The 26,241-nt window shown below is 40.3% G+C and overlaps 1 protein-coding gene across 2 annotated transcripts in view; it reads left to right on the top strand.

The window, feature by feature from the left end:
- tspan9a (tetraspanin 9a) overlaps positions 1 to 26,241 on the top strand; it is a 220,756-nt gene that overhangs the window by 110,730 nt on the left and 83,785 nt on the right. The window contains exon 3 of one of the 2 annotated variants that reach the window (XM_086073868.1): positions 17,095 to 17,174. In XM_086073868.1, coding sequence (XP_085929994.1) covers positions 17,112 to 17,174 — 63 coding nt within the window. In that variant the 5' untranslated portion in view covers positions 17,095 to 17,111. Of the gene's footprint in view, positions 1 to 16,183; positions 17,175 to 26,241 lie in introns of those variants that run through there. The other variant, XM_086073866.1, reaches the window with a different exon arrangement.

Raw genomic sequence — 26,241 nt, 5'->3', positions numbered from 1 at the left:
CGACAGCAAGTGGGAAAATTAGTTTTTGAAGGTATAAATTGTTCATGAAAAATGATGAAGTTATCATATTCATTCTGGACAAAATATGAACTTTTTGACTGCTGAAAATGAGTCAAGTATCCCTTTAATGTCTCTCTACTTATTTGCACTTCAAACGTCTGACTCATCTGAAACTGTATTTACCAAGCGCCTCTCTCTCTCTCTCTCTCTCTCTCTCTCTCCATCTTTCTCTCTTTTAATAATGAAATTTGATATTATAAAAGTATTTTATAATAAATTTGCTACACACACCAGTGAGTGAATTACTATGGATTATACTGAATCAAGTACCATAGGCTTTTCTGATTCCACTGCAAGTAAACAACTCTGTCTACATATTTTTCCTTTTTATATTTTTTAGATGTACAGTAGTTTCCACAAAACAACATTCCTTGTTCTCAAACTCTTGTGGCGTCCATTTCTAGTGTATTGTGATGGGAGCTATTACAACGGTGCTTAGTCTCTTCAAATGCAGCAGGGCTGTTGCTTTGATAACAATTTAAGTTGCGCATGCTCTATAATGGCGATTTCATGCGGTGGTAGGCTTTTTCTGTCCTTTCATGAGCAATTATGGATTGTGGAGAATTGCCCACAAACACAATGGCATGGCAGCTGCCTCTTTGGAGGAGGGCCGTAATCCTCAGCAAGGCAGTTCCTGCAAAAGTGACAAGATTCACGGCATTTTGCCGTTTTATACCATGCCTCACAAGACTTGTCTCTGCTCTATTTGTCGCCCCTGCGGTGACAAAGGTCCCTTTCATGAATTTCCATAACCATCTTGACAGTGCCTGCGCCAATCGTCAAAACGATTGTGCCCAATTCAAACATACATGCTGGCTATCAAGGGCATACCAAATTATGGTGAAGTGAGACCCAGCTACTACAGTAGATTAACTCCTTTTAGCCTTCTTTTCTTCTCTGCTCCTTCCCAGTTCCATTCGCATGTTGACTATTAGATTTCTCAATTCCCGCACCTTTAGCCAGACCTCTTCAATATATTTAGTATACCATTAGTTTCACCTGCTGAATATAATAAGCAAAGTCAAGTCAACTGAATGGTGAACAACCACTGTATGATATTGCACAAGGTTCAATTCTGAGGCATCTTCTCTTTTCATTGTATCAGTTTTGTTTTTTGTTTTTTTTCTTCTAGTGCTAAGTACATTTTTAAGGACTTTAATGATGAGTAATTCTGGGCTGCTGACTCCGAAAATGCCGTCCATTTCTTTTAATTGGCTATGGTTTTAGAAAGATTTACATTTTTGATAATGAATTGGTATTTCATTTGGTGATAATAAAAAGGCGTGTCATTTATTCTTTAATAAAAGTGAAACGAATATAAATTAAGGCCTTAATGATTGGTGCGTCTTAAAAGTATTTTGGGGATGGTGTTTGCATTTTGACTGATCTTTCAAGGTCCACAAGGTTTCTTTTTGGATGTTGTTGATGTGGTAAATATTGTGTTGTGAGTTCTGTTGTAATAACATGTCCGAAAGGAAAAATAAACAACTAAACTAAACTAAACAAGCTTCTTGTTTAGTGCTAATATTACCTAATATCCCAGGGGGGTTCTGAGATTATAGATAACTATAGATAATTATAGAATATTTTATTGAATGACCTATTTTTTGTAATTTTGTAAAATTGTTATGACCGTAATTGTGCCTTGACTGTAGTTAGGGGCAGATATTAGCATAGATGGAAAAAGTACTGACATTCTCTACTTGAGTAAAAGTACAATTACATGTGTAAAAAACAACTTTGGAAAAAGTACTCACTCAAATAATTACTCAAGTAAAGGTAAAAAAAAAAGAAAAAAGTACAGGCTCTGAAATGTATACGAATAGAAGTAAAAATAGTTTTTACAGGATGTTTCCCTGCGTTGAGTCAACAGTGTTGAGTATCACTCGCTCATGTTGCCGGTCTACTCCTCGCTGACATGACTGAACCTTCTTTCATATTGTTGTCTGCAGCGTTCTTATCAAGTTCAAATTATCCTCTGTAGTGGCGGTGCGCATTGCAATCATATTTATGGGTTGTTCTAATCTAGCCAATTACACGCCATGTGATAGCGTGTCGTAGAGCCAATCACAAGTTGGGATGTAAGGAACAGTGTGGAACGCTTCATATGTTCGTCGGAGTCAGGAGACATTGACGGCTGATTTTTCTTCCAGGTCAAGTATTTTAATCGTTTTCATGCATTTAAAAACAAAGGAAACGACCTTGTTTTGAAAAGGTATCAAGTCAAAAGTACACATACTCATATTAAAATATAACGGATAAAAGTGAAGTCTAAAAAATAAATACTCAGGAAAGTACAAAGTACTTAAAAAACTACTCAAGTATTTGTACTTCCCATCTCTAGATATCATATATTAAGTTTTACTTCTTTCTGCTCCCTTTCATTTCTTTTCTAAGAAAAAAATAAATACAATAAAATGAACTCCCCAAAGATTTTGAGCTTGACTAGTTTTGCTGGCGGTTTCTCAGGAATGAACACAAACCATTTCTGGAAATGAGGTAATTAATTACAAGAGTTCGTTACATTAGACATTAAATATTGTGACGTTTTTCTATAACATTTCAGTACCGGTAAACATCTATAAAATGTTCATTTTTTTTTTTTTTATGATATGACATGGACGATTTTAGATCATTTTGTATGGAAAAAAATGTGTCTTATTCACACGATTTTACGGGATTCCACAAACACTAGAATGCTGTATTTAGAATATTATTCTTTAAACATATTATTGTAAAGAACATTTTTGGATTGACTTCCCCCTTACTGCCATTTGATAGGTGTTTTTAGGTGTTGCTTAGAAACCAGGGATGCAAAAAAAAAGAAAGAAAGAAAATGTTGACCTTGATTGCTGTATAGACTGACCCTTTGGTCCATCTCACTGATTGGCTCTAATGATCCATGTGTCTTCTCTCACTCTTTCCAACTACTGTCGTACCGAGAAGACATTTTTATCTGTGAGCGTTCCTGTGTGCCCTATAACCCATTTCCCTGCAGCACAGGAGGATATGTAAGCATGTGTCGCATTGCTTATGAGGCGCCACATGGATCTGTCTCACCCTCTGGGCTTTGAGGATCCAGAGTGAATCAAAATCCATCCAACGTATATAATATCGTACCTCCGCAGCCGTAAATAGTTTTAATGTTACACTCGCATTAGTGGCAGGTTCTGGAAATTTGAGCTCTGAGTGACACCGCTTCCGTTGCGGTTGCCATTCTATCCATATGACATGGACTTAAAGTAATCTTTCACTTCCTAGTGTACATAAAAAGGCACGAGTTGTTTCCGCTCCCCATCTTTGAGCCGGTAACTTAAGTTGTTTAGCGGAAGAAGAGTGTCTTAAATTAAAAAGTGCACATTTGAAGTTATAAATGTTACACCTTCTCTGCAAGTGTCCACATTTAATTACATAGCCTAAATGGGTGTGCAAAGGTATCAATTATACAGTATGTTCAGATTGTTCACTTGTAATATGTCTGTATAGCCCCAAATTCTACTCCAGAATTTCTCTGATTTAAAAAAAAAGAAATACAAAAAAAAAAAAAAAAGACAGAAAAAGGTAGTCATGACTGGAGAATGGATTCTAATTTGACCCCTTTTCTGATTTTTTTTTTTAAAGATAAACTGATTATAATCCATTATTGGGAAATTATATTTGCTGTCTGCTTTTTACATTTGTTACACATTATACTACACAGAGAACAAGATCACAAACATGCAGGCTTGAGGAGTACTACTGCATAATTTTTTATGTATTTTATTGTGACACTCGACCAATTGCATTACACATTACACTGTTTGTTTTGTAAATATAATGAGCTAATTGGGTCTGCAACAGTCAGGTTTTGGCACAACAAATGCAGTATGTTCTATGAAAAAGAGTTGTTTTATTTTAATGTTGAAAAACATTGATGTGTTGTTTTATTTGTCTGAACTATAAACCACTAAGCATCCAAACCTTTCATCTCTTACATCGTATTTTGTGAACCCTAAACCATTTTAATGGAAAGTCATTGGCCACATTTTCTTGACATTCAACATAAAATCATTATAAATGTTCTAAAGCTGATGTATCTTTTCAACAACATAGGATTCATAATATATGGAAAACATGGAGTATCAAGGGAATATATAATGTGGCAGTGAAAGAGGAAGTCGGCATACTTTTCAAGGGCGCCTATGTCAGCTTGTATCGGCGCTAGGCCAGAAAATTAATAGTCAAAGCTTGAATTCAGAGGCTCATCCTTGCATTTTTTAATGAACTGGATGAGATTCATATTGCTGCTGCTCCATTTTGCGCATAGTTGTTGTATGAAGCTAAACTCTTCCGCTCCTTTGATCAGCATCAGTGTCACTCTTGATTTATCTTCGAGCCTCTTCTGGGATTCTTGTACGGTTCAGTGAGACACGTCACCGCCATTTGACCTCTTTGCGACAGCCTGTGTTGACCCAGACATTACTGATACTGTGCTGCATTCCAATGGCAACTGACTATTCTGCCCTTAATGCTAATGCAGTATTACGCTGTATAAGTAAACACACTTTGCTTATACACTGTCTTGTGTGTCCTACTTTGTGTCACACAACTCTGATGGACGTGCCTGTTGGAATTAAGTTTAGATTGGGGTTTTGGCCACAAGACTTTGTACTGTGTATTGCATTGACTGAATGGTTTAGCTGTGGTCTTGCAAAGTTATCCTGTTGCATTTAAATACTGTTTAAAGGAGCCCAGTACGATTATATCCATCAACAAATATTAACTAAATGTGTGATCAGAAGGTCTTTTGAGACGTTTTGCTTAATAAGTTTCAGCACCAAGCATATGTGTCGTAGAATTTTTGTTGGCCAGTGAAAAGAGAAAGAAAATGTGGAGCAGGTTCTCCTTTTGTAGCTATAATTGATTCCACTCTTCTGAGAAGACTTTTTTAGAGTTTAGATTTTAGTCTCTGAGACTTAATAAGAACCAGCATGCACAAACAGAAAAAGGCCTTCCCTTAATAGTTTCTATTAAAATAAATAAATAAATAAATAAATAAATAACAACAACTTCTTGATCTTTTGTAAAAACAACACTGACAAAAAGTTCACCTGCCAGTAGCCACAATTTAAACCGAGAAGGAGGGCCCACAAAATGATGCCTTAGGCTACCAACTAAACCTCAGAAAGTCTAGGATGCATAATTGTATATAACAGATTGTACACTAAGCCTTGTTGAGGCTATAACCAGGAGAAGATAAGCTTGCCTTTAGCTGGTCATTGAAAGCTCCATAAATGTTTACCTGTTTCAAAACCCCTGGCTGCGAGGAAAAGTGATTGCAATAAAATCACTACAAATATTCTTGCAGCGAAATGAGGTGAAATCTCCTTTTAAAATGGTCTAATAAATACAGTACGTTCTATAAATCCCTTGGCAGTTCAGGTATTGTTTTTTTGGATCCTAGCTTAAAAGTTAGCACTGTGCAGTGTTCCCTATAAACTGCGTGGCTGGGCCAGTGCGCTACCTCGTAGCCTTCCAAACATGCCCCCCATAAAAAAATTAACAGGTTGAAAAAAATAAAAGGTGGAATGAGCACATAGCGTGGAACAGAAAAACTGGAGGGACAAAATGAATGGTACCACTGTCTTCAGTGTGAAAAACTGAGAGTGTGTCTATTATTTCAAATTTTATGCAATGGGAATAAGCATTGTTTTACAAATGTTAAAACATCACATTCTGAAGCGCTAACCATTTGGTTTTAGTTCCCCGTAAAGACCACTTATCACCCAATATATGTCTATGATCCCACCTGATCTTTGTGGCATCTGTGATCCTCCAAGTCGCAGAAACCTTCACAGCATGCTGCTGTCATCGTGACATCACCCACCTGCTTTTGCTTTCCTGCAGGGAACAAATTCAAAGGTTGGCCCTTTTATGCCTTCATAGTTGACTTAGCAAGTCATGACAGTGTTTCCCACCGATTTAAAATCTACTTGATTGGGTGAACTCCGGCAGTGGGGATGGAAGGCGGATAGGACATGACGCGTTACTGCGTCTCCTCTCGCCTCACGATCCACAAGTAAGTGACGGCGAACTAACGTTACAAGTGGTATATCCTGTTGCGACACGTTTTTTTTTATTTTTAAATATATTTTTAATACATTTTCTTGAAAACTTTTTGGGTGATGGCGAATTTACTTGGGTCGCACGCTCAAGTATTAACATGGTGTGGGAAACACTGCATGAAGTCATAAATTCTTAATTAGCACCCTTTCCAGCCCATGTATGTTATTGACATTTTTGTTGCCAATGACCGCACAATGATTTAAAAAAATATATGGCAGTACTCTCGGGGCAACATAATCTCATTGGGTAAAAGGTCAAGATTGAGGCATACTTATCAAACTAAAGTGTGATCATTTTCTGGCATAAAAATGTGATCGGATTTTTGGTGTGTGTTTTTGTCTCATTGTGTATTCTTGTTTCGTAACCGAACAAATGTCAATGAGGTCTATTTGCACTCACACCAACACACTTGCCAAACAGTCTGTTGGATCCAGAGGCCGCCCTGAGTGAGACGTTGCGTTTGCAGAAACCCTTTGTAGTTGTAATCCCCTTCTTACATCGGCCTTGATCATACATCCATCTCAGGATCACATGCCGTTGAGTGTCATTTGTATGTCTGCAGCTCTGATATGGTTTCACAATGACCCTGTAAAGCGATACAGCAGTAATTCCTTTTGTAATCTGAGCCGTGGCCATACAAGGAGGACCTAATTATCACTGCAGAGGACATCAGTTACATTCCTTCACACCGTGACACATTTATTGCTATTTCAAAACAGACATCTTTTCTTTTTTTTGCGTCATTGTTCGACATATTGATTGGATTTTATTTTTGGGTGACTGCTTGTGTTAGGAGATGCTGGAGTGTTTTGTGTGATGCTTAAGTGCACTTGAGTTCAATTATTTTGAACTGATCTGTACTTTTGGGACTGAGTTGCTATCCTTGTAACTGTGACTGTGACTGTCATTATTCAGTTCCAGGCCGTAAATAACAAGCCCTGTTAACATGGAGCCATGTATTCCAATTAGAATGAAACCCAATGCCTAAAGAGAATAAAAATGCCGTTTAATAAAAGTGTTAAAACAATCACAACTACTCTACTAAATAGACGAATGAACTCCATCTTGATAAATCACATGGAGTTGACATCAAGCTTGGTGTGTAACACGACTGTAGCACAGCTGATCTGATTAATGAAGTGGAGCATGTGATTGGCAGATTGGAATAGATCTATCCCTGGTACGTGACCAGAGACCTTCAATCGTTTATGATTTCAAACGGAATGGCAAAAAAGTCTCAGTTTAAACCCGGCTATTGGCATTTAATGTCAAGATACTGCATAAGAGTCATTAAAGGTACAGTGACATATTCCACATGGAAGACTCTCTCTCTCTCTCTCTCTCTCTCTCTCTCTCTCTCTCTCTGTCTCGCTCAGGACACTTAGCCTGGCCTCGAGATACTTAAATAATATTCAAAGATGCCAAATATTCTAACTGTCTTTTGGAGCCTTACTTTACTTGACAAATGAACGAATGAATAATGACTTATGTTCTAAGACCAACCATTTTTACCATAAGATTGACTTATCAAGGAGCCAACTTTTTTTCTTTTTTTTTTATGGGTGGAGAAGGGGGGATTGAATCCACGTTGCGACCACGTCTCTGGTTTGGGAATGCAGAGCGCTACAAGCGAGCAAAATTTCTCGGCCATCGACATTACACGGCACCATATTTGAACACTCAGAAAATAAAGTACGCAAAAAAACTGACCTACTTATTTATTTAAAAAAAAATACAATATGTTTTTTAAATATATAACAACGATAACATGCACACACAAAAGTACCCCCCGTACATCCCTCACAATCGAATTGGGAGTAGTCCATGGACTACCAGTCGCAGTAAGAATGTTGCGTACGGCAGCTACCATTTGTCACGCAAAGCGTCAGTCAAATTCAACACATGCTATTTGGTCACATAAAGAACGGGCATTTTCATGAATTTATAAACCAAGGCGAACACCCGGACAGAATGTAAAAAGGTGGACATGTCTGGGCATGTTTGGGCACCCAAATGTGACATTTTCTTCAAAGATATATCTCTCCAATGAAAGACGATTCAATATGTATCGGCATAGATTTTTAAGTAGAATGATTCAATGAATTTACGTCTTTTAAATCAAAACCAACTTTGCGATAAATTTGTTATTTTTTCTCTAAGACCTCAGTGTTGTTCATTCGGTAATTTCACCGATTTGACATGTCATCATCATTGCTCTTTTTTTTTCTTTTTTTTTGTATGTGGGTGAGTATGTGTGTGTGCGTGCGTGTGTATATTTATTAGTTCACCAAAAACCTTTTAAAAAATCCCATACCGTTCACCTAAACCGAACACCGCCGTCAGGAGACCCGAGGAAGGACCAAACAAAAGAAAGGAAAGTGAAATCCAGCACCGACCAGACACCACCCACCACCCACGGGCCACCAACCAGAGTCCTTCACCAACCCCAGAAACATCTAAATTCCCAAAAATCAGGGAGACCTCAAGAGACCAAAGGAGAGACTGAGGAAAGGAAGGAAGGACAGACGAAGCAGAGTGAGATCCACAGACACCAGCCTCCACCGATTCAATGACCTGAGGAAGAAGCAGATTGTGTCTGAGTTTCGAAAGATGCTGGTGTGGCGGATATGGCATGCATGAAAATCTCCACCAAAGACGGGAGCCGTCGACCCCTGCCAGGACAGGGCAAGCGCAACACCGCAGGGCCCCCCAAGTTGCGGCAGCGCCAAAGGACGACCCCCGGGCCACCGGCCGGAGAGCAAACCCAGGAGCAGGAGTGCCCCCCACCCCAACACGGCCCGCGCCCCCAACCCAACGCAGCAGGACGGGGCACTGCAGGCCCGCCAGGCACCCCACCGGTCCACAGCCCCAGCTCCCCCTCCCCCCCTCCCCCGCCATCCACCCCAACCCAGCCCTCTTCTCTTACTACATTAATCCTTGTTTTACTACCGTCACCCTTTCAGCAAAACGTTAAGGAAGAGGCCAAATACTCACACAATGAATTAATCCCTTAATACTGGCTGAGTCAAAGGATTGCACAGCCCACGTCTACAGAGTTGCCCTGACAGTTTATGTGAAATGACGACAGTTTAACCAAGAATTGTTTAAGGTTTGGGGGGATATTTTTAACATTTTCTTTAACACCAGCTTTGTACCAGCTTTACCAATCATTGGCAAGTTGGATCATTTATATTGTATGGAAATTGTTTTCTTTCTTTCTTTCTTTCTTTCTTTCTTTCTTTCTTTCTTTCTGATAATTGTACATTCCTATATTTTCCTTTTGTTAACATTCAAAATGTTATGTTTTGTTAAAAGACAATACCTTTACAAAGCAATGTACATACCTGTACGTGCATACAAGCAAACAAAAAGGATCTGTTCCAAAAGGTCAATCAACTTTGATTATTCAGTAAAAAAAAAGACACATTCTCTTTAGCTTAGTCTGAACATACTGAACAAAAGATAATAGCCTACTCTGTACACAATGGATGACAACGCTAATGCTAAATGCTATCTTGGTTGACTGTTCAACAAAGCTAAACAACTTAATGCACTCACCATCATTCAACCTTTTTTGCTTGGTCCCGACAGCTATTGGAAGCTGGCTGTCTCATTTACCTTATGCCGTTCACACATTGTAACATTCAAATATACCGCTAGAAAACTCAGCTTGCGTTGTTGGGGACTGCAGAGACTACATTTCCAATTAATTTTAGATGCAAAAGCAGGAATTAATTCTAGTTTCGATCACAGTCTGTTTTAGATAGCCTAACTCTATCCTGCTGCCGATTAGATGTGGATGTGAATGAGAATGGAAGTAATAGGAAAGAATTTAACAGTGGAACCCAAGGCTCAAAAACACGACTGTCGCGGCTAAAACGGGACATCTGGTCACCCTATGTATGAGTGAAGGTCGAACTCGCATACAGTGAGTTAAATTGTCTTTTGCATATTAAATAAAATTAAATGTATTTATTTATTTTCTTTTGAGGTTTGCGTCAGCTGCATCTGTCTTTGGCAGAATGTAAATTAGGTTTACAGGTTTGTACAGCACTTTGTCATGCATGTGTGTGTAATGTGTCATCAGTTTAGGCTACAGGCAAGGAGACAACCTTTAAAATACCACTGGGGTCAATGAGCTTGTCATGGGTGGGAAAGGCAAGAGGTGAAAAAAAAAGAAGAAAATGTGGAATGAGATCTCACTGTTTACTAAGCCAGTGTTTCTCAACCTTGGTTCTCGAGGCATACGATCCAGCCTGTTTTCTATGTCTCCCTATTCCAACGCAGCTGAGGATCGTTATCAGGCTTTTCCAGAGCTTGCTGATGAGCTGTAATTGGAATCAGCTTTGTTGGAATAGGGAGGAATAGAAAACAGGCTGGATAGTGTGCCCCAAGGACTGCTAGAAATTCGAAAAAGGGCCCAAAATCGGCCAAAAGGTTTTTACGCTTAGAAGAGGTGAATTTTGAAGCGTATCGAAAAAAGGAAATTTTTTGCGAATTTTGGCAAGACAACACTGGTCAAAACGTGCGAGGTTTTACTACGTTACACGTACGTTTGTAGTCACAAAGTAATGGCGGACAATAAAGTAAGGTATGTTTGGGGGGGACGACGAAACAGAAATATTTTTGGAATTAATTAAAGAAGTGAATATTAATGACATTTTAGATGAAAAACAGCAATGAAACGCTACGGTTTATCAATAATTAAAAAAGCAAACACATACGACATCATCGCACGGAGCAGTCGCTTCCTTTTCTTCTTTTTCTTCTTTTAAATTACTGGAGGGGATCACATCTCTACGGTGTATACCGCCACCTACAGCAGCGGAGTCCCCTCTCAATCATCGCAAAAGAAGAACAGATGGAATGGGTCAAATGTCAAATGTCCATTTTGCGCATTTTCAGTAAATTTGCTTTAAAAATTCGAAACAATTGGATGGAAACTTGACTACTGTTTGCTGCTTCTCCGCCCGTGCATGCCCGTGTGTCGTCACCGGTGGGATAAAGTATATTTCTACGTCTAACACACAACACTTGAAAATAATGCATATATTTTTTATTCTGTATTAAATGAATCTAATAAAAGTATGATTAATCAGAATACCGAATACAGAAAGCTGATTGACTGGATGGGATGGGAAATTGTAGATGTTGAGCTGTAGATGGTGGAACAGATTTTTAAACCGAAAGTTTGCCATGGCAGTCACTGCGCAGATGAGAAACCTAGTCGACCACAATAAAACAGGGTGAATGCAACAAAACCTGACATTTTGTAATAGTGCTTAACAAATTTGGAAATAATCTGATGTGTGTCAAGAAGCATTTATTTTCCTGAGCATTTCCCGGATTTCAAATGTTTTCACATTCTGCAACATTTGGTGCTCATTTTGTCAAATTTTACACGGTCCTCGTGTGAAGTTAGTGTGTGTGGTGGCTGTTTCATCACATTCAATTATAATGCGTGTAATGGTAATCTGCATTGCGTTCTACGGTCAGTATAAAGTCGCGTCTGGAAGTAAAGCATCATTATTGTCTGTCCCAAGGCCTCTTGGTATTCACGTGTCACCCATATGAACACAATAGCAGAATGTGAAAAATGTGCCAAACCTTTGCCATAATATGAGGAATATGATGGACTCCATCAGAACGTGATGGGCCACGAGGGAAAGGACTGGCATCCGGGTGAGACCAAGGCCGAACCGTAGGGCACTTTGAACTTCTGGGACTCAGCGGCCCCTTCCCCCCATGACTGATCATGGGATAGACTATCAGAAATATCTGAAAGACTAATACAGAGAAAACAAAAATGGGCCAAATCCCATGGTGCACTCTGTGTTGGGCAAATGGGGCTGCCATGGCCACAGATGAAATATACCCATAAACTGTCACATGTCCTGCAGTTCCCTGTATTCAAAGGTTTGTAAAAAAAAAAAAAAAAGGCCTATGGAAAATCTAATTAAATTTCATGCAATGGCCACTGGGCACATAATGTAAATCTGCAATTATCCTGTTCAGGGTCAGAACTGGGGTGTATCCCAGCTGACTTTGGGCAAAAGGTCTGGACTGATCGCCAGTCAATCACGGGGCACGTAGAGAGAGTGAGGCAAGCATCCACATGCACATCCACACTGTCACTGATTGGGAAGTGAATCCAAGCTACGTGCACTGAAGTCAGGGGACTGCATCACAAGACCAGATCAGTGGCTTGTGCTCAAAACTAAACCACTCAATTACTGGTACAGCGATAGTTCTCATTTTTTCTCTCTGCTCTCGTGTCAACTCAGTAGATACACCCCTTGGTGCAGGATACTTTAAGTGTTTTCTTCTACTGTGATGCTTTTCTTTATAATACAAACTGACCAAGCAGGTTTTACTTTTCAGGTTCAGTCTTTTTGTTCTTCTTCCCTGCTGGATAATGCAAGAGCAATTGTAGATGCATGACTATTAAAGCTGTGAGTTAGTCATGTGTAAAATTACATTTTTCATTAAGTGCTGATGAATTATAGAATGCAGCTCTTGCCACCTTAATAAGGTCTAATTATTTTTAGCCGTAATTAAAATCTGAAAATGAACCATGCAACAATAAAATAAACAAACCATATTTTCAGAAAATCATCATGCCAATGAGGCTATTTTTGACGTCTATGACAGAAGTTATGCTGTGTTATGTTACATGTGGGATTTATAATCGCAAGACACTTAGATTGTTATGTTTGTATTATCGGTCTATGTCCTCCCAGTTTCCAGTGTCAAGGTTATACTGTGAGTGAAGGTTCAGACCAATCATGGTCCTTTGAAGAAATATTCACAGCAACTTTATATTAAAAAAACAAAAACATTTTATGGTTTAAAAGTGGAAGTGGATGAGATTACTGCAGATGGTTAGCAATGCATCCATTTTTTTAAAATTATTATTATCATCAAAAGAAGAATAAGGAACCTGGCTGAACACTTTTCGGAATGAAAGAATGTTTTACACTTCTCTCTTGATTGGCTTCAACAAGACACTTGCAGCCGCTTTCACACTCCATGTAAAAGCTGGCGTGTCACACCTGTTTTCCCTCAACGTTTCCTCCTCCTCTTCGTGATTTCACCTTCTGAGGTAGTATCACGGCCGCAAAAGTGGCAGGCTGCACCTGCTTGTAAGGGAATGCCGGATAAAACGTTATCCAGTGTTCTGCTCCACTCTTCACTCCTCTGTTTATTTCCTTTTCTTTTCTTGTGTGTCCTCTATTGGTCAGTGTCATCCTGCAGACAACTGTTTCTCCTGAGTCACAATGTGCTGTTCTCTCATCTCGCTATGCTGCAAACCTGAAGCAGCAGTGCAAAACATATTATTGATTGGAGTAGATTCGGGATTCTGTGCAAGGTTCAGTAGGGAAATTACACCAGAAGTATCCTTCAGGCTGCTTGTGGAGTCTGCAACATGCATACTTAGAGCCCCACTGAGCTCTGATAGATGAGTGAAACTGGAGAGAGCTGCACATGTATAGTCCATTCACCACATATTTAATGGCCATTGGAAGCTCTCCAGTAAAAAAAACAACCTTGTAGATTCAAACTAAATACGAAAATATCACGTTTTTTTATTTAACTTCATCATGTGTTGTCAAGTCATGTAAATAAAAAGGATAAAATGATTTGCCAAAATGTCAAGGTCAAATGAAGAATTAAGACTTTAGTTTGAATAAACTGGGCGGCACGGTGGCTGACTGGTTAGCACGTCCGCCTCCCAGTGCAAAGGTTGTGAGATCAAGTCCGGGCTTCGGCCTTCCTGGGTGGAGTTTGCATGTTCTCCCCGTGCTTGCGTGGGTTTTCTCCGGGTACTCCGGTTTCCTCCCACATTCCAAAAACATGCATGGCAGGTGAATTGGACACTCCAAATTGTCCATAGGTGTGATTGTGAGTATGGTTGTTCGTCTCTGTGTGCCCTGTGATTGGCTGGCAACCAGTTCAGGGTGTACCCCGCCTACTGCCCAAAGCCAGCTGGGATAGGCTCCAGCAACCCCCGCGACCCTTGTGAGGACAGGTGGTACAGAAAATGGATGGATGGATGGATAAACGAGTCACACGCCAACCCCTGATTGGTTAGCTTTTGACAATAATGTATTATAATATAAGTCCAAGGGCCAAAGCCATTAAATAAAGAGTTATTGAAACAGCCTGACAAAAATTTTACAAGCTTCTGAAAACTTGAAAAAATTAATGTGTCCCGCCAAGTGCCTTGATATTATTTTGTGCTGTGAAAGGTTTTTCAGTAATACACTAGACTTTTAAATGATTAATACTTCTTCCCGACATGCCTTAACTTTGACCAAATGTTATGTCAATTAAACGATTAGTTCAGGATTTGTTTGTTGTGAAGTCAGCTATCTTTGCCAAAACTATTTTCTCTCTACCATTAAGTCAAAATGCATGCTCTCCCACTAGACTTTATTCATTTCTTTGTTTTTCACTCAATTGTGAAACACAAGAGGATTGGATCAGGATGACGTTGACAACTGTATCTTACTGGATTTTTCTAAACCTGTCCAATTGAAATCACCCCCCCCCCTCCCCTCCCATTGAGTCTGGAGACCGAGCTAGTGGTGAAGAAACAGCTCTTTTGGCAGTCAATGTGGATAATTACACTGCTATTATTAGGGCCCGACTGACCAGAAGCTTTTTGAGGCCGATGCCGATTTTGGGCAGAAAGAAAATATCAAATAAAGATTAATCGGACGATTAATGCAAAAAAAAAAAAAAAAAAAAAAAATATATATATATATATATATATATATATATATATATATATATATATATATATATATATATATATATATATATATACATATATGCTTAAAATATAATTTCTCCGCTCACTGCATTTAAATAGTCGTCAATTATATGCATAATTTCACTATTTGAGGGCCAGCCTGATCAATATTTCCTGCGAACAGTGGATGTCAACTGTAAATACATTGTTTAAAAAAAAGAACTTTTCTTTCCGGGTCCCAGAATGCATTGTGTGGCGCAATACATTTAATTAAGGAAGTTATAAGGAGATGAATCCTTCTCATATGTGTGTTTGTGGTACCACTTAGTAGTAGTTAAATTGGCATTTGGCCAATGATTTTGGCCAATGTTTGAAGGGCCATTATCAATTGATGGGTCGGGCCTTATTCATTACTGTTTGTCGCGGTGGAACAACTCAAATGTTACAATAATGCTGCTTTTATTTATTTGTATGATTTAAAGGATGGTAGCAGAAGACCTTGATATTTCCACCCCGTTTAGCTTTAATTCTCCACTGCCTGGACAGATTTGGGGAGGCACCTTAGATTAGCGAGTGAGGCCAATTATAAATCAAAGCCCTGTATTATCTTGTCAGTTAAGTGTGTGACTCACCGGCACTATTTAGTATTTGACCCTGACTACGCCTTGGAGTGTGCTCGGCATCTTAAAGTCCCTTCTGATTCGTTTGGTGACAATTCTGAAGCCAGCTCATTGCCAGTAAATTGCATCTCCTTACATGAATGTGGGTAGTGCTGTAATGAAGAACACAGACCCACTGTAACCCACATCAGAAAGCTACATAATAGTTCAGCCTGTTTTGCAAAATGGCAAATAAATTACCATCTGCCAAATGAATTGTGGAAATTTATAACAACAGGAGTCGAAAAATATTTGGACTGTGAATAAAAATCACAAGGAATTGTACTTGCAAAATGTCACACTCTCTCTTTTACCCCCAACTCTAAAGCACCAGAGACACGCCATATAACTGGGAGGCACGTCATGTCCTCTTTTAGTTTTTAATCACTGTTGAATTCATCTCTGACTTCTCATGTCCCCTGACAGTATAAATTGCTGAACATGTATAGTCAAAGCAAACACAGCGATGAGCTTATTAAAGACACTGGGAGTGGAGAGGTGGAGCTTGGACCTTCCTTCAGCTGCTGCATTGGCTGCCTGCTCAGCAGCAGGGAGGGCTTGCAAGAGGGAGAGAGAGAGAGGGAGAGAGTAACAGAAGGGTAGGGAGTGCAGTGCTCTTGCTGGGAAACAGGCAATGCCAGTCAGTTGCGTCTCTCGTGAGCGGCACATCAGTTGGGCTGCAGCTACCGGGAGAGCCGAGCACCGGCATTGCGGGGGCAGAGCTGCTGGTCGCAGCACGCTACACTCGAGCAGACAAGCGTGCCTAGAGAAGCACGGGCAGGGACGTTGGGAAAACAAATTGCACGTCCTGCAGAAGAGAAGCTGAAGAGAGTGTGAGGGTGAGAAAAGTTACCGGGTCAGCAGGAGTGGAAGTGGAGCAGCTGAGAAGGACTGGGTTTCCACTTGCAACTAGGAACGCATCAAGGAAAAGTTACTTTGTCTCAAGAGATGAGTAATACTCTTAACAGGAGCATCCTTCAGAGCTACTAAAGGACACTTAAAGCAAGACATCAGCAGCAAATCTAAGCGCGTGTTTTTGCAAAATTACTCAGATCAACTGTGTGATTTGAGCTGGATATAATTTGATTTTAATCCGTGCATTTTTTTCTGCCTGGGAAGCAGTGGAGACTTGGAGGGCACGTTGTTCTGTCCTGTCACCTCTGAGACTATGTTAGACTGTGCATCAGGGAGATCTTCATCAGCTGCAGCAGCCCTAGAGCATGGAGAAGTCCAGCAGTGAGGAGTCAGCCATTCATCGTAGCCCTTCAGTAGATAGCTGTGACTCTGATTTCCCTCAAGCCTCCACGTCTGGCCGCCCATTTGGTGGCCGCGGCTTCACTGCCGGTGCTTTCTACGGCTCCACGGGGCCCCGTAAAAACACCCAGCAGGGCCAGGCTGCAACAGCAGCGGCAGCTGAGGCCGGCACAGGAGACAAGAGCAACAACAAGAACAGCTCACCCAAAGGGAGCAAATACGTGGTCTTTTACCTGGATCTATCCTTTGTGTTCCTTTTAGAATTCAAGAAGTTTAACATGGCAAGAGGCTGCCTCTGCTGCTTGAAGTATCTGATGTTCGTCTTCAATCTCATCTTCTGGGTAAGTGCCTTCTTTCTTCATCTCATCACTCAGTCAAGTAAATGTTTTGTAATTTGAATGTGTAATAGCAAATGTGATCAAAAGTTGACAAAGTACAGCACAATCTGTATTGCATGTGAAGGTTGCTGCTTACGGTACGTTTTAAGAGTAAAAATCTTGAAGGGTGAAGGCGGTGCAGTCATGCGTTTCTAATTATTACATCAGAGGGTCTGCGCCTGTTGGAGTGCAGGTTGCTATTCTTGGATGTCATGACACAGGCAGTGGCATTGCACCAGCTCTTCTTTTGTATGTGGTCAGAGGAGGGGAGGGAATGGCAGTAGGGTACATTACGGTGGCATGGATGATAGTTCAGAGGCGACACTTTTAGGATGGTTGGATAATTTTATGTTTTAGCAACATTCTTTTAGGCAAACATAAAAGCTGAGGTTGAACCCAACACTTTGAAATCATTATTTTACTGTGATGATTTGTGCATCTTGTCATTACTCCATTCTTCAATGTGTTTGCTATTAAAAATAAATCAATCAATAAAAAATCATGATCTAATAGTGCTCTCAAAGCCAAATGTGCCGAGTGGTTGACTTCAGAGAAAAGCAAATAAGTGTGTGGTTGGCTCCACTGGGTGGCCAAGCATGGTCATCTTTTGTAAAAGTGGGAATCCCTTGTTTACAGAGTGGATTATAAGGCTTATGGGTTATGGGGCCAGCCTTTTGTGTGAATGCAGCCAAGCTTGAAGCATAAAAACATCCCATATCCATATCAACCATATCCCACCATGCCACTGGTTTATGAGCCGGTTCGAACTGAGACACACTGGAGGCTATCGAGATCATTAGCCAGAGCCCAGCTGTGAACAGGTCAGCATTGAAAAATCACACACGTACGCATTCATCACACAAACCAACAACTATCTCTTTGCCCAATCCCCATAAAAAAAAAAAGAAAAAAAAAAAGAACAGGGCTGCACATTGACAAACTCGAGGCTGCAAAGAGCAGTGCTGTGTGCTGCTTCAGGGCAAGTTGCAGTATCTATATCATCCTCGTATCATTACTCATTTCACAGAGAGAAGAAGCAAGTAATTGGCAGAGACGAGCAAAATGCCTTGGGGGGGGGGGGGGGGCTCTTCACTGAACACTGCCTTGATGTAAATGTTAGTGCAGGAGAATGAGAAGGCTCTGAGAGGCTTAGTTGATGGGGGATTCTTTCAATCTGACATTGATTTACCTTGATACAGCATCTCTTGTGAACCCTTTATATGTGTACTACAAGTACTACAAGTTCTCAGGCTTTGTCATGTTTTGAGTTACGGTTGGGGAATTTAACATTGTCATTATGCACTATCAGAAATAGCATACTGGGTAGAATCAAGACTCAAAGGTATTTTTTTCTAAATAAGGTTGGCACAAATAAATATATCAGATGTAAGGAATTTGGCTGAATGTGTGGAATTGATTAGGGAAGTAACGATATCCAAACGTCACAATTCGGTGAGCTTCTAATGGCTCAGCAGTGCAAAGTATCATGATCTATGTAATTCACAATGCTGTATTCAGAAATGTTGACGGAGATGACGGAGATGTTGAGAAATATTAGCTAGAATTAGATTTTATGGGAGTCATGACCACGCAGTATATCCGCCTAGAACATAGTTTTGTCCGTGTGAGCAATAATCAGACCAGGGTTCTCTTTTGACTGTTTAATATTGCTTGTGTGTGTGTGCGTGTATGTGTGTGTGTGGGGGGGGGGGGGGGGTGCGTGTGTTTGAGGGGGGTGGGGGGTGCAAGTCCAGAAGAACAAAATATACAAATAAAATAACAATTAACATGAACAATCCCTTGCTCTGGCGATTAGCGTGGGTCTTAGGCGAACAAAACATATATATTTAAAATTAAACAGCACTATTAAACTAACCACCAGAGAGTGTTGGAACTGCACAAATAGAAAATATTTTTTTCTTTTTTAACAGATGTGCTGATTTTGACGATATTGTGTCAATTTTAATATCGCAATAATCTCATTATTCCTCCATCGCCATTGATTAAGTACATATGCAAAATGAGGTTTGGTAAAACCATCAGACGCACTCTTGACTCATTCTTGACTAATTAGGGATCTGAAGAAGAGCAACATGATTTGTAAAAAAAAAATGCAGCTGCTTTAGGAAGAAATCATCAGGGCAAAATTCTCCCTATCCCATAAAAAATCAAACATTATTGGGATTTTTTGTATTTTTATCCAGTAATTGATAGTGGAATGTCATTCTTGGGAGGGTTACTTTTAAAATGTATTCCGTTACAGTTACCTGCTAAAAAATGTAGTTAGTAACGTAATCCAAGTACCATAATATTAAAGTAATGTTACTTGACCACTGTGGATTACTTTTGGATTACTCCAATATTGAGTATGCTCATGAAGACAAAATAAAAATAAATATCACCACAATATATATTCTATACAATGTGCCCCTGCTGTTTGCGGGTGATAGGGCAGCCTGCCAATAGCAACATTTCTTGTATAATTGGCAACCATTTACATGCATGTACAGGATTGATTGATTGATTGATTGATTGAAGGCCATCTGCTGTTTTTGAAAGCAACCACACACACCTCACAGTTTAGACAGACAGACAGACAGACAGACAGACAGACAGATAGATAGATAGATAGATAGATAGATAGATAGATAGATAGATAGATAGATAGATAGATAGATAGATAGATAGATAGATAGATAGATAGATAGATAGATAGATGGATAGATCTATGATGCATGACATAAACTGCAAAATGAACTTTTATCCCAGTCACAAGTTTAGCCTTGTATATATTCTGTATGATGTTTAAATTGAATGGTGAAAAGTGAATTGGTGGGAGAAAGATTTGTTTGGAAGGTGTAACTCATATTATGGTGTAGGCTAGCGGGCTAGCAAAAAGCCTTCAATCAATTAATCAATATATGTAATCTGATTACATGTTTTTTCCTGTAAATGTAACAGAATAGTTAAATTTATTTTGGTAATCTGATTACATAACGGCGGTACATGTATTCCGTTAGTACCCAAGCCTGTTCATTGCATAACTACAGTTCTCTTCAACAGAAATAACTTCATAACCCAATAAAAAGGACCAAGCCATGTTTGTAAGCAGTAGTTCAAAGTGACTCATAGCAAAACTGGCCATAGAAGACCCACTGAAAATGACAATCCATGACAATCCATTGCAACTGATTCAGGGTTTGGATGAATGTAATCAATGGCCTTCATCTCACTGGTCTGTCCATTACAGTAAAAACTATACATCTGCTTACTCGGACACTGCAGTGCAATTCTAACATGTGCAGCCAATTTATTTGACAGACTAATGTGAAATATGGGTAATATAAATGTGCGAAGTGTGTAACGATGAATTGAAAGTGATGGCAATAGTAAATCATGTTTGTGCATAAATAATATGAAATGACATTCTGCACTGAGTGACAGTTAGGAGTAAAACTGCACTAAGCAATAAAACGTCATCTTTCAAGAGAGACTGCTATAAGAAGCCAAGAAGCCTCCTCTTTGATCAAGTATTTTTTTTAGCTCCAAATAGTGATTCGGTCTCCACTGAGCTTAGAGCAATGTTGTTGTGACTCTTCTCAGTCTTGGGCCATGTTCCAGTGAAAGCAGCAGGAGCCCCTCCAACTAAAATATTGACCACATTGACAGAGGCTGATAAGGCTGACAGGGAATGGACTTGATATATTAGTGCCGGCAGTGGCTCAGGGTGTAGAGAGGGTTGGCTGTTCAATCCCCGCTCTCCTCAAGTCATATGTCGATGTGTCCTTGGGCAAGGCACTTCACACACATTACCTCCAGTGTATGGAAGGTGTGAATGTTAGGTGGTGGTTGGAGGGGCCGTAGGCGCATACTGGCAGCCACGCTTCCGGCAGCCTGCCCCAGGGCAGCTGTGGCTACTTAAGTAGCTTGCTGCCACCACAGTGTGAATGTGCGAGTGCATGAATAATGTATCCATTCCATTGTGAAGTGACTCTGAGTGTCTTGAAAAGCGCTATATAAATCCGATGCATTATTATCAGAGAGAAGGTGAATTCCCTACCCACACTTCATTCTTAATCTTTTTCAATTCAAAGCAACTTGAAATGAATGCACGACCTCCCCTTGTGAAGTCCATTTTTCTCATTGACATGAGAAAATATAAGAATCAATGGTTTTAAAAGGGCATGTGTTCAGAGCTATGAGCAAATACTTTACACATTAGAATAACATAATTCCGTTTCCTGCGTGTCAGTTATGGCACATTGTGCACGTTTAACAGATCAGAAGCAGTCACGGTGTACAATAAGTCAACTTTAGCAGCTTTTTCCGGCGGCAGTCTCAGGGAATTTGCTTGATGGCATTTACTTCACCGGTGTCTCGAAAGCTCAATTTGAGCTTAACCCCCTTCCTGTGGCAAAATCTCAGCACTGCTGCACACCCTTTAGAATAATAGCTCTGAATTTCCATTTTTTTAGTCAAACTAACTTTCTGCCTTCCTATTTAAAGGTTTTAGCTTCAGCACACTATTACGTGGCTATGTGCTGTCCACTGCCCCAACTCAAGCCCTGTGGTGCAATAACTGAATTCATACCACAGTAATTTTCTTTTAATGAGCATCCACTACTCATTCAGTATTTACTTACTTCTACATGGATTGATATTAATGTTTTCGTTCCACTCTAGGTCCATTTAACTGCAGTTTAATCAGTGTCCTGAGGGAAACTAATTAGGTGATGATGGGTCAGACTGCAGCTTGCGGTTGTTAAGTCTCCTTTGTTGAAGACAAAAAAGAAGGCTTGTATTTTGGATTGTGGTGTAGGGCCGGGCGGTCCCAGTGGAAGGTTGGAAAGCCTGTGGGTCACCTAAGGGTCATTCAGGATACTTAAGAATTCATTGATGTCAGGTGGGAGGGTGAGAGGTATGGATGACATTCATGAGACTCTATACAAGTTGGCCTCTAAATATTAGAATTCTTATCTCAGCACTGAGGGAATATTGCACAGTATTGCCAAACACTGGGGATTCTTCTTTCTGGACCTTCATGCATCTTGTGTACACACACCTTAACAACCTTCTTGAAATAGACTTACACTCATCATCTCCACTTTAGCAGTCTTACAGTGGTAACTTGAAGCACAAGGTAAACAGGGGCAGGCACTCCAGGCATCCCCATCCATGTGCTCATCCTCAGACCCCCCCCAGCAGTTGTTCATGACCATCTGGCTCCTCTTTCTTATAAGGGATTAGAGGAGTCTGATCTGTAGGGGGAGTTTCGGGCAGATTAGAGCATTATTGTTAGGACTCCTTCGCATAGCTTCATGCTTGAAGCCAACAATCATCAAAGTGAATGGCCTTTATGTCACAATTGTGTGCAATGTAGCGGGAGAAGGAGCATTCATCAGTTGCTGTTCGAATGGAAGGATAGGATGAATGCATCAGTGAGGACATGCATGCTGACTTTCTGACCTCTTTACCTGCAGTGTGTCCCACGACTTCCCCCATAATCGCTTCCGTTTGTGGTTCACTCTCATGTGTCATCTCTTGCAAGTGACTTGCAGTGGAATTGAACAGTTGCACTTACTTTTGATAGACCAAGACAATGTTTGAAATCCCATACAAAAGCTGTCACAAATTCAAATTTTTGTCACCTTCGGATAGACAAGTCAAGGTAGCTTTAGCGTAAAACACATTTAAAAGTAGCTTACTAAAATTATTAAAATAATGTACAGTGCAAGATCAACATTTTGGAAAACATGATGAGCATTGTTTTTAACCAGGATTTAAAAGCATTTACACTTGGGGCTGACTTCACTTCTATTGGCATCATATTCCATCTGCGTGCAGCATAACAGCTATACGCTGAGTTGTTATTAATGTGGCATGTTACAGAATGACCCCAAGTTTCAAATGCTTATACTGGCATTGAAAATGGGTGGGAGTAATAAATGAGTAGTCATCCACATTTATGTCCCTTAGCAAGGAACCAAACTGCTCCCCAAGCAGCCAGTGAGCTGACCTTTACTTTAAGGTCTAGATACACCAATCTGACGTCGGCCAAGTGTGATCAACGCCTACCCCCTTGTGGCGTCGGCCCAGACGTCGGCACATTGCGTAGAAAAATGACGTAAATATACACCGCACCGACACAACTATTACATACCTTCAGCGCATGCGCGAGAAGTAATTCCCCTCCGTACCATCGCCGGCGGTAGTCATTATTCCTAAAGGCAACCGGCAACCTCTTTATGGGGGCGGGACATAAAACGTAAACAACTCATATCGGTGTTGACAGCGGTGCCGGGATAAACGCGGCAACCAGCTGGTGAAGCAAAACGGCCGCTGAAACAACATTCGTCCCCTTCTCGTTCTTGAACGCATGGATGTACTCCGTTGTGGCGTTTCCTGGACCCTGTCAACTCCTGGCTGCTACCGATCGTCCGTTTACCCGAAAAGCTTCGGCCGTGCTGCCCTCCGTGTTTTGGACACGGTGCCGACCTCCAGCTTCTGAACGAGCTTCCCCAAGACCGCCGGACGGAAGGGCAATGCACCCCTACTGCTCCCACAAGGATCGCGCTGTTAAATGTGCGGACAAACAAAACATTTATTTTGAAGAAGTTTTTCCTTTCCAACAACTTGGATTTCTTCTGCCTGACGGAGTCACTAGTCTGGTGAGTCCACTACTATGATTGAAAAACGACCTCCTGGCTGTGCTTACTTGGAGGCTCGAGGATGTCGGGCCGAGGTGGAGGAACGGCGACTATTTAAAAATAAAAACAAAACAAATTTAAATGTAAACGATGTATCGATCACAGCTTTGAAGACACCTTTGAAGTCGGCCAAACTGTCGCTGTGCTGTGCTGTATCATTTACCAACCTCCAAAATACAATAAGGACTTTTTAAACGATTTAGCAAATCTTCTTGCCGAAATCATGCTGAAATATGATCATATCCTTTTCATGGGGGACTTTAATATTCACGTGTGCTGTCCTGAAAAGAGTTGAGTACTGTTTATCCATCTTATTATTTGCTCTTCTTGCCCCGTGTGCCGATTCAATATGTCAAATTTGCTGGAAACGCCCCGCGACGTATTCCGACTCGATCCAACTTCACGACAGCAATTAATACACTGATCAGACGGCGAATGCCATCAGCCCACCGCTGTCCGACTCCTAACGTCAGATTGGTGTATCTAGGCCTTTACTTTACAACTCAACGTCTCAACTTTTGTCACGACCTAAATGATCCTAAAAGTTTGGATCAGGATCAAATCTTAAACTATCATTGATACATGAACAGAAACAACATAAGCCTAGCCTAGGCCACACAAATGCAAAGCAGATGGCCAAAATGTTAGCATTAAATAAAATTGAATTGACAAGAAATCAATCAATTTGGAGGGATTATTCGGAAAACAACTACGTGAACCGATGTCTGCAAAGATGTATGTATGGAATGTGATCATAATAAAAGCCTGCTTGACAGAGATAATAATAAATATTTCTGAAAGTGTCAATCAAGTGTTGTTATTATTATGACGTATTAGTATTTGTAATACAGTTCCTCTGTTGGATATCATTAGCTTGTCTGTACATATCTTGTGCCTCCTAAGTATTAATGAATTAAGTGTGCTTTAGCATTTATCTACTTTAGTATTTCACATACTGAAGTGCATATGCACCATTTTCCATAATTGCGGTTGTAGTGATATAGACTTTATCTTGTGGGGCCATTAGTGTATCAGAATCTAAAGCCTCATCTTATATTCATGTTGAAAAGAAAATTGTCAGCTCAGCAGTCTTGTTCTCGCCTGTACAACGAGGTAGCGGTATCAAAGCTCTCCTTTCTATGTGCAGATAAAATAACCATGATAAACTTTCCTGAATTCAAAACACTTACTCTGGAGGCTGCTGCTGGATTTCTGTGCTTCAATACTTTGTATATATTTATATAAACACACAGTATATCAATGAATCAAATCATCACCCCACATCTGGTTTGATGGCATTTCACAAACGGCTTCACACAAGCTGTTGTTTTCCCACTGGAATCCCAATGTGTTGTGTTAAAGCAATTTGTCTGGTTTTCATTTTCCATATCAGCATTCATCAAACATTCGCACCTACATACACCAGTGTGAGTAGCACTGGAGACAATGTGTGTGAAGTGCCTTGCCCAACGACACAACGACACATGACTTGGAGAGAGCGGGGATCTAACAGCCGACCGGCTGGTTACTGAACAACCGTCTTTGCACCCTAAGCCAAAGCTGACTTCTAGCCATCTTCACGTAGACGCCACGCTATTTACTTGCATCTCATAGCATCTAATTAGCATCCCGTATAGATTGTTAGACCTTGATTCAGATTGACTGACCTCGTTGGCAAATATCTCAGTACGCTTGCTTTGTCCATTTGCATCATCAAGGGAGTTGACTCTAATTTACACATCTCGGTCGCTCCTTCGATTTCTTGTCTGTGTTGTGTTGTGCTGTGCCGCTGAGGCCCTAACACACGTTGCAGATCAACTACTGGGGATAGAGGTAACACAGGAGGATTAGTGTGGCTTGATGATTCACATGCAGTTGGTAGGTGGAACTGGTGAGGAAGAATGTAGTCCCCTACCCGACTCGTGACTAAATTGACTGTCTGTAGACTATAGCAGTGGTTTCCAAAAAGGGTGTGAGAGATCATCCAGTGTGACGGAAAAGTTATCCAGTTTCCCCTAATTTGTTCACAATTATTATTGCATTTCTACTGTATGTTTGTTTATCTGACTATCAGCATTGTGTTCAATTAAACTGGCCCAGATTTTGACACTGACTAAGTCAGTTTGTGAGTAAACTGAGTCAATCATCATTACTTCAGTATTCATACTTTTTGTGTCATTGGTGTTTGGTGGTGTGCCATTTTTAATGTAAAATGTTGAGAAAACTGGAGTAAAAGACTCATTCACTTGGAAAAGGCTGACACAATACAACCAAGAAAAGCTGGATAATTTCTTTGCAACACAAATTCATAAAGTCTACAATTT

The sequence above is a fragment of the Leptonotus elevatus genome, chromosome 4 (genome assembly GCF_054856555.1).
Source record: "Leptonotus elevatus isolate MCC_2025b chromosome 4, RoL_Lele_1.0, whole genome shotgun sequence".
NCBI classification, from domain to species: Eukaryota; Metazoa; Chordata; class Actinopteri; order Syngnathiformes; family Syngnathidae; genus Leptonotus; species Leptonotus elevatus.
This window is presented reverse-complemented; position numbering and strand designations above follow the sequence as displayed.